Raw genomic sequence first — 13,291 nt, 5'->3', positions numbered from 1 at the left:
TGGCATAATAGGTTGTCTCATCTTTACCGAGTATCAGTATTTTTAGGACTTTAAACTGAAATACATTGTTAAAAAGGTTTTAATTACGAACAGAAGAAGTGTATTTAAGTAACTCTTGTTAATAGAATACAGGATCAGACTTTTTTGTTGGTGTTGTTCTAGCTGACAGGTTCCGATCCATTATTGATGATGCATGGTGGTTTGGAACAGTGCTGGGTCAAGAACCGTATCAGCCTCAATATCCAGATAGTCATTTTCAGTGTTACAGTGTAAAGTAAGTATAAAAGGGTTTTAGACTTCTGATATTAGTAGTGTGGATTGCCTTTTATGTAGCTAGACTATTGGTATAAGAATATGAAAGTTGTTTAATGATTTTACTGGCCATATTATCACTTCTGAATGCCTTAAAGTTGCTAATCTGGCATAATGTGAATTTGTAATAATTTGAAGCAACTTTTTAAATGAAGAATAACAGGATAGAACAAGTTATTGACCTCTCACAACTGCAAATGATCTGTAACAACTACTGCTGAATATCTTCCATGAAGCAAACCATGCAATTTCCAATGTATATAAATTATTATTCTTCATTGATAATTGGTTTTGGATGGGGCATGTTGAATCTTTCCTGTTATTAACATCATGATTCTTACACTTCAAGTTCTCCCACTTTTGTCTTTCATGTATTATGTGAACTATTAGCACTGAGTCTACAAGAACAAGTATAACTGTAACTTTATTTCAAGCCATCATTTGAGCCTCGTGTAAAGGATGTTTCTAAGTGTTGCTCTATCCTCATGCTTGCTAAATGAATATGAAGACACAACTTGTCCTTTCACTGCCTATTGGTATTCCATCATATTTGCTATTATGCAGATTCGGCTTGTGGTTTCTCCTGCATTTTCCTCTTTGGGTTGTATTTAGCAGGAGAACTTGCAGGTAAAGTAGCCCCCTGCTACTGTCTGACAGAGAAATCCATTTGACCAGTCTGCGTGTCAAGAGATAATACTGCATAGGTGAAGGCATATGGTGTCAAATGCATTGTTCAAAATATGGCAAATACGGGGATATTAGAGTAGGGATAAAAACCTGCTTGAACAGGAAACGCCAGAACATCAGATTCAAACTGGTAGCAAGATACTTGGACGTAGGCATGTGCTGAAAAATGACTCCCTACTAGGCCCCAGTACAGAAAAGTACTCCAAAATAATTAAAAAATAAAAACAAAAAATAGTACTCTGAAATAAAAGGTAGTAGTAATACTTTTCATTCTGGTATCTGAACTCAGAGGATTTTTACCTGTTACAAGATAGCTCAAACCCTTTGATATGTTGCAGTGGGGAACATGCAGTAAACCTTTCACGTGTTTTGTTATATTATTACAGTTGTTCCTTATAAGTAAGTTCAGATGAGTTTTTGGTTTCTTTTTTGGCCAGTTCAAAATAACATTTTTAGTTATGAAAAAGAGCCTATAGCCAACTTCCTAGACTCCTTTCTTCTTTGAGTGCTGAAGTATTTTCAATGCACTAGCTTTTAACAGAGCACAGTCCAGAGCTGCTTTGAAGTTGGCTTAAAAATTTAATAGTTAAGGAATTCGGTGGTGTTTAAAGATCATTCTCAAAAGAGAGCTCTTCCAAAATTTGTGGTACTTCTGTCAAGAATGTGACTCTCAAACAACTTGTCTAGAAAAGATTTCTAACATTTGTATAGGTAAACACTGTATGAAAATGTCTGGAGTGTTTTGCAGGTGTAGATAGATTTAGTAACTTAGCTGGATTCTTGGCTCTTTTTGTAAACATGATCCTTTATTAGAGAACCTCATGTCTTGTTTGTCAAAGTATCTGCATCTGGTTCAGTAACAGTGGCTTCCTAATTTGCATTCACAGGCTTTTAAAATTGGATGCAAAGAAATTTTTTAATTCACTTCATTTTACATCTATTTAAAGTGTGTGTGGGGGGGAGGCAACTCTGTCTTGGAAAAACTGCAATCAGTTGTCTGTCTTTGTCATGCAGGATTTGGGTTAAGGTGCTTCCTAAACTGGCGTAATTTTGATAATCCAGCAGATTTTGGGCATCTGCAGTTGTTCACTGCTTCTGAGTCAGAGCTTTATTACAATAGAAGTGCTTTTTATTTCATACCAAAAACAACCTTCAAAAGATGGTTTCAGAACAGTCAATGACAAGGAATGTTGGAAACCTCATTTGAATGAGATGAAAGGGAGTACTTGACACATACCTTCAAATTGCTTACTCCTGATTTATTCTTCTGAATAGATTAAAGTCAGTCTTCTCAGTAACCAGGTCATCACACATAGGCATCATCTCAAATTATCATCACCACTGTAGAATAGTTAATAAATAGACAGAAGTTGTATAAATTGAACGTTTTGTTTTATTTGCCCCATAAAAATAGGTATTTATATAGAAGTAGCTCTGGGTATTATGTAAGTTGTTTTGTCTGGATGAATGGTGCTTAAGCGGAACTGAACGGGTCTTTCATAAAATATTATGAAGTAGTGTATAAATTTATTTATGACAATAACTTTTGAGGTATTGTGAATTAATTGAGATTAGAACTCAGTAGACAAGCTTTCAGAAGTCTCTTAATTCATAAATAATCAAACAGGCTGAATGTAGATGCAGCAAAGTTTTCCTGAATCAATGGACTGTCCAAAATAGTAGAGAGGTTTTCTTGCATAAGCAGAGTTTTTAGTTAATAAATATTATGAAGATTATCATCTAAATTTTCAGTTTGTGTTTGAAATAAATATGCAAGAAGTATTAGACCAATACTAAATTAGATGTATTAAGTCATCAAAAGTAGGTGGCATGTAATCAGGCATGTGAAGAACTCTAATTTGAAACTCCTGGCAAAGTTGCAACCTATGCTACCGTTGGATCATGCACTGGTACGCAAGCAGATTGTAGCTCCTGCCAGCAGAAAAGGGTCTGGCGGGAAATCAGTGAACTGTAGACTGATGTATTTGACTGCAGTTTCTGGTATATGCATATAATATACATAATATGTATGATAATAATACCATTGAGCGTATGGTTAAACCCAGATGTAGGAGAGAGTTAGCATTGCATCTCTATAGGGAGGTTCTGCCTCTGGCCCTTTTGCAACTCTGTGACTTTTTAGTAAGCATATACTTACATTATCAACTTTATTGCATAGTATTTGTGTGTTCATTTTTTTGTTGGTTTCTGTTTGTTTTAAGAGAAGCCTTTGGCAGGATTTCTCTCCAAGAGATGTTAAAGAAACTAAGATGATATGGCATTGGAGCAAATGTTTTTGTGTGTTGAAAACTGGTTAAATGATAGGGAGCAAAAGAACGGTTCTTAACAATCATGTTTAAGGCTAGAGCAATGGTAATGGGCTCCTGCACAAATCAGAGCTGGGACCAGCTTTACCCAGAGTCCTCGTAAGCATGTTGTAGGGCGTGAGTAGTGAACTACCCAAGTCTCTAGAAGATGCAAGTCATTTCAAGGAAGACAAACAAAATGCTATAAGAAATGACTAACAAAGACCCAATAAAAATGAATGACTAGTTAAAAAAAGTTCCACGTAATTTTCAGCGCAGGTATGTTAGATAGGACATCTGAGGGAATAGTAGTCTTGTTTATGCTTGTGACTTTTTTCTTTGTAGTAGCTACAGCTGAGGAAGGAAGTGTTGAGGTACTCATTGACAGAAACAGGCAGTGTTAGCAGGCTGGTAAAGGTATTAGACAAAAAATAGATACTAAAGGAAATAACGTGGAATGTATTCAATAACATGCCTAGAGGAACGCAGTGATAGTGAATATTGAATGTATGAGTAGAATGCACTTGTACCTGGATCAGACTGGCTTCAGACTAATACTTTGGAAGACAGATTACTGGTGTAGCTGGACCTACAGGGCACTGAACTGATCCAGTAGGCCATTTCTTCTATTTCTTATGTTTGAAATACTAAAATTCATTGGTAACTTTGATGTTGATAAAAGCATGTAAAAATCTGCCTGAATGTTCTGTGATTTGGGGAGACTACTATTATGTTAATGCTGTAATAGTTAAATATCGGAGTGAATATGCAGTTGCTCTGTGAATATTAGCTCTGCTTTTGCTTCCTGTTTCTTAACTTTAGTTTCTACATTTTATTCTTCTTTGTCTTAATGTGATATGCCTTAGATAATGAAATATTAATACGCCCGATACCTCAATTCTTATTCTTCCTTTCTCTGAAACATTCCACAGACTTACACAACTACTGTTGTGGTTGGGAAAAAAAGTCTGTTCCCCTTTTGTTTTCTTGATGTCTTCTGCTTAATGTTCTCATTTTTTTCCAAGTGTATGGCTTATTTTTTCTGACACTTCTTGATATAGCATTTGTAATACCGATTTTTTATATTGGATAAGTTGTGCAAAGCCAAAATCAGGAGTACAATTTTAGTTGGAAATTCATTATGAAGAGTTTTTCCTTTTTATGTCACAATTGGTTACTAACTAATGCTTTTTTATATACACTCATACAGTTTATTTTTATTAATGCCTAAAAATAGCAGTGATGGAGAATTTCATTAAATATGCTCAGAGGAAATACTTCTAGCTTAAGGTAATGTTAACTTGTATGTTGTTTTTTTTTTTTTTTTAACTTGGTGAATCAGATGGGACAACGGTGAAGTTGAAAAGCTTAGTCCGTGGGACATGGAACCAATATCTGAGAATGGTAGGTAGAAATTCACTTAATTATATGCTTCTCTCTCTTTCCAGACCCTTCGTTATATGCGGGTAGTGGACCTTAGATGATTCTTACCTTTTTTGCAACTCTTGCCACTGAATCATCTGAGTACAGTATCCATTTTGCATATCTATGTAACAGGTGGAACTGGTATTGCAGTAGTTATCTTTGAAATGTCAAGAACATCAGCAGGTTTTTTATGTGCCTTTAGTCAAGAATGCTCATTAAGATAGTCTCACTTCAGGTTTGGTGAAATATCTTGAATATATCTCTATTTTTTTCCCCTGAAACTTTCCATCTTCCTAAGTAGTTTTGAAGGAAATAGTTGAAATACAATAAAGCCTGATATTTCTAAAAGCCAAGTTTTGCAAATGTCCCAAGTAACAAAAAAATAGTTAGCTATAATATGGTACAGTATAGGAGGGAGGAGGAGGAAAGAATATATATGAAATAATTTCCAGTCAGCAAATGTTAACTGTTACTTTAAAAACAGCGGTTTGCAAGGTTTACTGGTCAAACCCAAATTAATTCTAAATTAAATTGCTGGATTCCTAGTTTATCTTACTCAATTCAGTTTTCCAATGCTTCTTGATAATGATAAGAGCTTGGAGAAGGGAGGAAAGTTTGTGAAATACTGAGAGAGTAATCATTGAATAAGCTGTCAACAGGATATTTATTCATTTTCCTAATCACCTTTGCCAGGAGTTAGCTTGTTTCCCAAATGCCAGAAAGGTTTATGATAATTATTTATATATGATATTATTATATTAAGGCTTATGATATTTATATATATACACATTTTTATATATATATATATACATATATAAATAAAGTACCATTATGTTGCACACATTTTGATGTTCTCAGTAGCCACCTGACCATCCAATGTTTGAAGTATGAGCTGGCTGCTTCAGTTGCATCTTGTGATGAGGAATGCCGCAAGTCTGGATTCAAAATATGGAATTAAAATTTTTATACATTTCAGTTTATATAAAACAAGGAGTCAGCAGGATTGTGTTCTCTTTTACCCAGAAATTTAATTGAAACACTCCATTTTATCATCACCAACATCCGTCTCCTTCAAACATAAAGCTCTGTTTTCTTCTTATTCATCATGATCTGGTTAATGCTTACCATATATGATTGTCAGAAGCTCTATAACAAGCCTTACGTGCGAACTGGTCAGAATATTTATGTTTTGCTAACAGGACAAACAGCATCAATTTCTTCTGAATATTCTATACAGTGGTTTAAGTTGCTTTTTATGAGAGTATTAATGATGTTCTCCCTCTGTGGTTTGAAATATAAAATGTAGTGTTCCTAACCACTTAAGTTTGATATCAAGGAACCAGAATTTCTGAAATTGCTACAGTGACAATGTAATGACAGAGACATCCTACAGACACTTATCTAGATCTGGGTAGTAGTATGTATGTACATTGTCATTTACTGGCTGTATCAGAGGCAAATTGCAACTTCTTTCTTTGATTTAGTAGGGAAATAAGGCTCTTACGGAAAAGTTTTATGCTTTCCTAGAAAGCATTATTATATTAGTAATATAATATAAAACAGGTTACACCCCTTCTCCTTTGCTTTTTGTTCCTTCTTCAATTGAATGACTTACAAATTGAATTGAAATTGCATCTTACATTTGCCACTCTTCTCTCAAAATTTTCTTTATTCAGTTTACTAAGATAAATGTGTGGGACAAGAGCAACACTGAAGTTGGATTGACTAGCAGGTCACAACTTTAATTTATTACCTTTTTTTAACCTGCAGGCATAAATTCTGTCTCATGATTATCGAGATAGAGTATGAGATGTCCAACCCTTGTCTTGGCAGGCACAACATTGTCAAGATCAGGATAAATATGCATATGAAAACTCAGTTTTCAGCAGCCTGCTTACTAAACTGTTACTGGTGTGGACTGTCTGTAGTCTGTACTACCGATCTGTGCAGTGAGCACTGTAACCCTCCTTCGGAGGGTTCAGCTGTCTATGACCCATTTACTCCTGAAGAGTGGACCATATGGTCACCCTATGTATATAATGTGCTACAAATTATGACAAGTCTTCTTTCACATGTACCGGGGTGCTGCAAAAAAACACAAAGCAGTGATCTTCCCATGCTTCTTGAGTAGGACAGAGATTTGTTTTAGTCTGTCATTCTCCTTTAGATGTTACTCCTGCAGGAGAATGTCCCTCTTGAGCGCTTATGCAGTGGAGTACCACGTACGATGTAGAGTTCTTCTTGATACAAGTGTAAGCGTAGAAGAATTACTTGCTGCTTTCTATTAGTGTTGTCTTCAGGAAGTCTGATTGCAGAAGTGTTTCAGCTCAAAGATGAGTTAGAAGGAATACAAGTGAGTCACCTCCCTCTCTTCAGCTTTTCCTAGTGCCTTTTTGTTATTTATCCATTTGTTTTTTGAAGACCTGCCTCATCTTTGGTATTGAATGGATAACAAATGTTGTTAGGGCTCTGTCAATGCAGTAATGAACAAAGAACTAGAAAAGACTTTGGGTTATTAATACATGTTCAGCCAAAGGAAAAAACAGTCCTTTTCATAAATTTAGAAGATCCCCGGTAAACTTGTTTAGATCTTTTTGTTTTGTTTTGGTCTCTACAACAGTTGGAGTGGAAATGTTTTAGAATTTGTAACCTATTTGTGGATTGCAGTCTTCATAATGCTAGCAAGTACCCTATCATCTTTCTTGCTTTCATTTTAATGGACAGACTCTCAGATGCTAATAGAAGCTCCTACTGTTAGTTTCTAGCTGTAAGCCTATATGCTTTAGACTGCTGAATTTAATCTGCTATTCCAGTTGTCCTAATCAGTACAAAGATGGACTGAAGGACTTACTGTGTCTGATCAGGAGCCTTCATGATCTTGTTCCTTTTTATGTGCTTAAACAAAATGAGGAACTTGGTTTTTCAAAAATAAAGTACAGAAACTGAGACTGAAGATGTACTAAAAACAGTCTGTGGAATTGAGGGGAAAGATACCCAGAGGTAAAACCTTATCTACTCAGTCATTCTGCATTAGCTGGGTTGCATTAATCTTTGGAAGCGTGACTTTCTGTGGAACCATCCATCACAGCTTTACATGTATACTAGTAATTTTTGCTTTGAAATTCAATTGATCTGCCATATTCAAAGCACACATTTTTTAAAAATGCCCTAAAGGTCACAGTAATTCTGGGAAGGACATCACACAGTGTATTGCCTATCTTGCACATGTTTAATGGTTGAGGGCACAAATGGACTCATTAAACTAAGTTATGATACTGTGAAGTCTGGGGCATGCATTTTAAAACAAAAGTGTGTGATTAACTCAGAGTTGAAGTCTTCTTTTCAGGCTAGTAATTAAATCAAGAGAGTAAAAAGTCTTCAGGAAATTCAGAACTGCACAAAAGGAGAATAAGGGATATCGTTGTTGTATTTTCTTTGTGTATTTCCTTTTCCCCATGCTATTAGTGTCAAACTTCACTTAAGGCAAGATATTTTTTCTTGGTTATTCTTGTTAAATACTTATATGATCATGAATATTTAACAGTTTGTCTTGTTTCATGTTCTCCCTGCTCACACTTTTTCCTATTTGCTGTTACTCTTCAGTTGACCAGCCTGAAGAATTAGGAGCTAGTGTTTCCGTGACTTTTGAAGAAATGGAGAAGCTACTATACAAACCCCAAGAAGGGGAGTGGGGGATGCGGTCTCGTGATGAAGCTTGTGAACGGATTATCAGTGGTATTGATCAGCTTCTGACTCTCGGTAAGCATGTCCTCCAAGCTTTAGGGAGTTTTCTCCTCGCATTAAATTTATAAACAGGTCTGCAGAATATACATGGCATCCTTTAAAAATGTCCTATAATAAAGTACTGTAAATGTTTACACATTTCTATGTGCAATCCTCTCACTGTCTCTGTGCTCAGATTTGTTTTTGTACATCATTGGTTTTATCAAGGATAATTATGCATAGCAATTGAATGTCTGACTCAATTTTTGTATGCATACAAGCTTCAAAATAGTTCAGTTAATCTTATTGTTTCTTAACAGACATTTCAGCAGCTTTTGCTGGTCCAGTTGACCTGTGTACATATCCCAAGTACTGTACAGTGATTGCTTACCCAACAGACCTGAACACTATTCGAACAAGACTGGCTAACCGATTTTACAGGTAAGTACTAGCAGCGGAAACAAGGGGGAATATGGTCTTAGGTTTGTACCTTGTGAGAAGATCTAAACTTTTCTTTTTCCTTTAATAAACATTTTGAAAACCAGCAGTCCAGTACCTGAATTCAGCATTACTAGTACTCTGTAGCAACATTAATGTACATTTTATTAAGTTTCTTATTTCTCAAGGAAATTGATTTCAGCCTATATTGATACTATTTTCAGAGTTACAATGAACATTGACATTTTTTTGTGAAATTTGCGATTTGAAATGAGTAAATACTTCAATGATTGTCTTATTTTTTTCAATTTCATTCAAGTTTTGAGGTGCTGTACTTAGTTTGAACTTGAAGAGGGTTCAGCTCTTAGACACTTAGTACTTGCAGAAACAAGTCTAAACACAGAGGTGAAATGTTAAATATTACCACCAATACTTTAAATGATAGAAACGCCACAAAGAAAGGGGGGAAGAAGCTTCAGTGTGGAGTTGATAAAGTTCTGATTTGTTGGATGTGCAGCTTATCAATTTTGATAATAGAAATTAAAGGGTGTTCCTTATCTGGACTTGCATTCAGAGTGTCTGTAAATAAAATGAAAAGATATTTATGGTTGTTTTTCTCCTCAGCGAGCCTGAAATAATGACTTGGGAAATGGTTTGAAATTTTTTAGATGAAGAGCTGCAAATCTGGGGTATTATGGCTTCAAAATTACAAGGAATTGGAAACTGAAATGATAGAAAAGCTATACAGTTGTGCTAGCTCACTTCCATAGTGTTAGCTTGTAGCAGTTTCTACAAGTGTATCTTACAGAGGACAACTACTTCATGACTGATCAGTTGGTCTCAAAGGAAAGTATTTGAGGGGAGACAGAAAAGATCATAATAGGTGTATATAAAAATGTATTTAGGTCAGGCCTTTTCTCACTGCTTTTTTAATTGCTTGTGTCTTGTGTTTATTTGTTCTTAAGAATTATTAGTGTACTACACAACTTGTGTTCCATTTGAGAGGACAGTTCCACAGGCAACTGCTGTTAGATGTTTCCAGAACAAATGTTGTAAATTAAAGTAGTGGTTAAATACTACTTCTGTTTTTCTTCCCATTTTGAATAGGGTCAAATATAAGCTTTATAAAAATGCATGGATTTTTAAAGACCCAAGGAATTCCTCACTAGTTAAATTATTTCAGTGGTATTTCATAATTCAGTGGTATCAAAAGCCAGTGCTTTACTGGGCTAGTTGTATTAACAGAATTTTAGGAATGAAATCGAAGACTGTTAGAATTTTGCAACCTTTCTGAAGATGAATTATCCGTAATTAGTTGGAAAATGAGTTAACAAAGGTGTCCAATGTTGATTTCACTATCTTGAATTGTGTGTGCTTGTGTATATGTGAATACACTTCAGTTTTCCATGTGAACGAGAAGTTTGAGTCTAGTGTAATAAAACTTCAATTAAAACAAAGGACATTGAACTAGGATATATATATATATATAACAGACATATAATTACTAAGAGAATAACTTCACAGTTTTTCAGCTTAGTTTAAAGGTGCATTTTTATTTTTAATTTTAAGGAGAATCTCTGCATTGGTTTGGGAAGTAAGATACATTGAAAGCAATGCCAGGACCTTCAATGAACCTGGGAGTGCTATTGCTAGAGCTGCAAAAAAGATCACTACACAACTCTTAAAATTTATCAAGTGAGTGGCTTTTTAATTTAAATAGTGCTTGAATGTTTGCGATCTTAAACTGTGGGGGAGCATGAACATCTAAGATCCCTTTGAAAATCCTGCTTCCTTTGATTTCCTACTCTTCTTCCATGCACTGCAGGACAGTTGTATAATTCTTCTTGAGTATTATTTTAACTGGGGAAAATACTGAAATGTTCCGCAAAGAGACATTTTGACTTTTTCTCATAGTAGCATTCACTGGTATTTATAGTACAAAGATTACTATAATCACCTTGTGAGTTTATATTTCAGTTAATTCTTTGTTACTGTCTTTAAGTTTATATGTAGCTTTTGGTCATGTCTGGATTTAATCTAGGAAGTGATAGGTATGTTTTTGCTATTCCAGTAACAGACCTAATTGCATTACAGTGATCAAGACTGTACAAACATTTTTGAACTATGTAGCACAACAGATGATGAGCAAGATTGTCTTGATGACGATGATCTGGTAAGCTTTTCTTGTGAATAACTGCAATAATGCATTAGCAGTGGTAAGAAAATAACGCCCATCTTCAAGTATTTGTAGTACTAAAATTACTAAAAGTACTAAAGTGCACAAAATTGTCCTTTTTTTAATAAAGATCCTTGCATGTACTTAACTACTTATGTAGCTAATACAAACATTTAATATACTAGGAATGTGAGAAGTGATATGGGGAGATGCTTTAATGAAAACATTTGAGTTGTCAATACTTGTTCAGAAGTACAACAAACATGCATTTTCTACTGTGACTATTTGCCATCAAATAGAACAATACTTCGATGTTTTGTGAGTGATACATTTCTGAAGCATATTAATATGCAGTAATGTAATATTTCAGGAGTGTATGAATGTATATCTTTCATTATATTTTTAATTATACGCATAATTGGTTATTGCTAAGGGTAAAATTGGCATGCAGTGGTAAATGCTAAAAGTTGGCAAGTTATGACTACTGCAGTGGTGCTTTGCAGTAACATACACTGCAGTTTCTTTGTATACCCAGCTATGATCATGCATCAGTTTTGCATGCCTCATTGAGAATATAATGAAGTATATTTATCTTAAATCTGAGAGGTAGCATTCACTGCATAACAGTGCATGTTGTCTACAATATCTTACATTTATTAACAATATACCCCAAACTACCTAATCTGAATGTCTTTTACGCATTTTGGTTTCTAATTCAGCAGCTAGACTTCTGAAAACCACAAAGTGGCAGCATTCTCTTTCAGGGTAATATTTAGGGAAGAAATTACATTGAGCAGTCGCTCTACTTCAGCATTATCTTATTACTTTCGTATTGTAATGTTCTTCTTTTATCAGAAGTAAATTGATCACAAAGATTTCTTCATCCTAAACTCAGGACAAGCAAAATTCAAAGAGTTCTTTGACTTCTATTATATGTTAATTGAATTACTGATGGTCTTTAGTCATTGAGATTCAAAGCTAGTGGATGTCTTCTCAATTCTTATCGAAAAGAGAACTTGCAACTTCTTATGGTGGTTTTTCCTTTGTATTAAGGTCAAGAGTTGGAGTGAAGAGTCTTCAGTGGTGGGACATCTTTAGGATCTTACTTTCCTAGTTTTTCAATCACTGTGCTGTAGTTTTTGATACACTCATGTTCTGTTTCATTGAGAGAAATTAGAATAAAAGTCTGTTTTAACTGTGGTGTAAAATTCAATGTTGCTTTGAGCAAACATTGCCTATTGTTTCATAACTAATTTTATTTTATGCAGGATGATGAAAAATGTCGTCCGAGAACGTCATATAGGAGGAGAAGAGTGAGTTGGCTAATCTTTACCATATATACCCAATTCAGGTCTGGTGGGATTGGTTAGCAGACTGTTGAAATTCTATGGGAGTGATGTTTTGTTTTTTAATAGTCATAGATAGAACAGATTTTTTTGATGATAAAAAGGAATAAAAAGGAATTATACACTTTGCCTAAATAGTTCATTGTTATTTTAATGCTTCTGTACTTACAAATTTGATACCAATACTGTTCAGTTTAACAGGTTTCAATTATATGTATGCTACTGAAGTAAAAGCATTATTCAGCTGAGATGTGAGGAAAAAGTATTTTGAGCGATAGATATTATTCAGATCTCTTAAGAATAATTTGGAAGAAATCAGGAGGTATCTTTTTGTGTGCTTTATTTAGTATTTAAAAACAAATTCAAAAAAGTTGTGTGATTTGTTAGTGTTATTAATAAACATCAGTAAAAAAATCTTCTAGTAGTAGAGTTGCAAAGTTTTGTTACAAAACAGTATTTTTGGAAGCACATTTCTTAATACGAAAATAATTCCAGAAAGACTATTAGGTTTAGTTTTTCAGGCTGGGTTTCAGTAATGTTTTTTGACTTTTTTTTTCAAGGGACGGGGGAAAAAAGGAAAAGGCATTAAAAACGGCTATGATGAAAACTGTTGGAAAAAGCAGTGTATGGAACTCGTGAACTTAATTTTCCAGTGTGAAGATTCTGAACCTTTTAGGCAGCCAGTTGATTTGGATCAATATCCTGTAAGTTGTTCTTATAATTATTTATATCTTACAAGGTTAATTTGTTTCTTTCTTTTAGCATTTGGTGTCATAATAAGATCTCCACATTTCTCTTGGAGCTATTTTTTCTCTTTAGGGTTTCAGTTTCCAACCATTGATGCTTGACTGCATCAAGGTAAGATCCATCAAAGTATT

The 13,291-nt window shown here is 34.5% G+C and overlaps 1 protein-coding gene across 4 annotated transcripts in view; it reads left to right on the top strand.

Moving 5' to 3' along the window:
- The window catches only part of BRWD1 (bromodomain and WD repeat domain containing 1), a 59,372-nt gene that overhangs the window by 30,664 nt on the left and 15,417 nt on the right, over positions 1-13,291 (top strand). For 2 of the 4 annotated variants that reach the window (XR_013943423.1, XR_013943424.1), the window contains exons 28-35: positions 163-274; positions 4,648-4,709; positions 8,334-8,489; positions 8,774-8,894; positions 10,461-10,586; positions 10,963-11,064; positions 12,336-12,380; positions 12,974-13,117. Coding sequence is in view for 2 of the 4 variants with exons in the window: in XM_080573710.1 (XP_080429836.1) it covers positions 163-274; positions 4,648-4,709; positions 8,334-8,489; positions 8,774-8,894; positions 10,461-10,586; positions 10,986-11,064; positions 12,336-12,380; positions 12,974-13,117 (845 nt within the window). In the remaining 2 variants the exon portion in view is untranslated. The remainder of the gene's footprint in view (positions 1-162; positions 275-4,647; positions 4,710-8,333; positions 8,490-8,773; positions 8,895-10,460; positions 10,587-10,962; positions 11,065-12,335; positions 12,381-12,973; positions 13,118-13,291) is intronic. The other 2 variants (XM_080573710.1, XM_080573709.1) reach the window with 1 other exon arrangement.

The sequence above is a fragment of the Anser brachyrhynchus genome (genome assembly GCF_964034855.1).
Source record: "Anser brachyrhynchus genome assembly, chromosome: 1".
NCBI lineage: Eukaryota > Metazoa > Chordata > Aves > Anseriformes > Anatidae > Anser > Anser brachyrhynchus.
The sequence above is the reverse complement of the archived record's forward strand: the minus strand, read 5'-3'. Positions and strand labels throughout refer to the sequence as shown.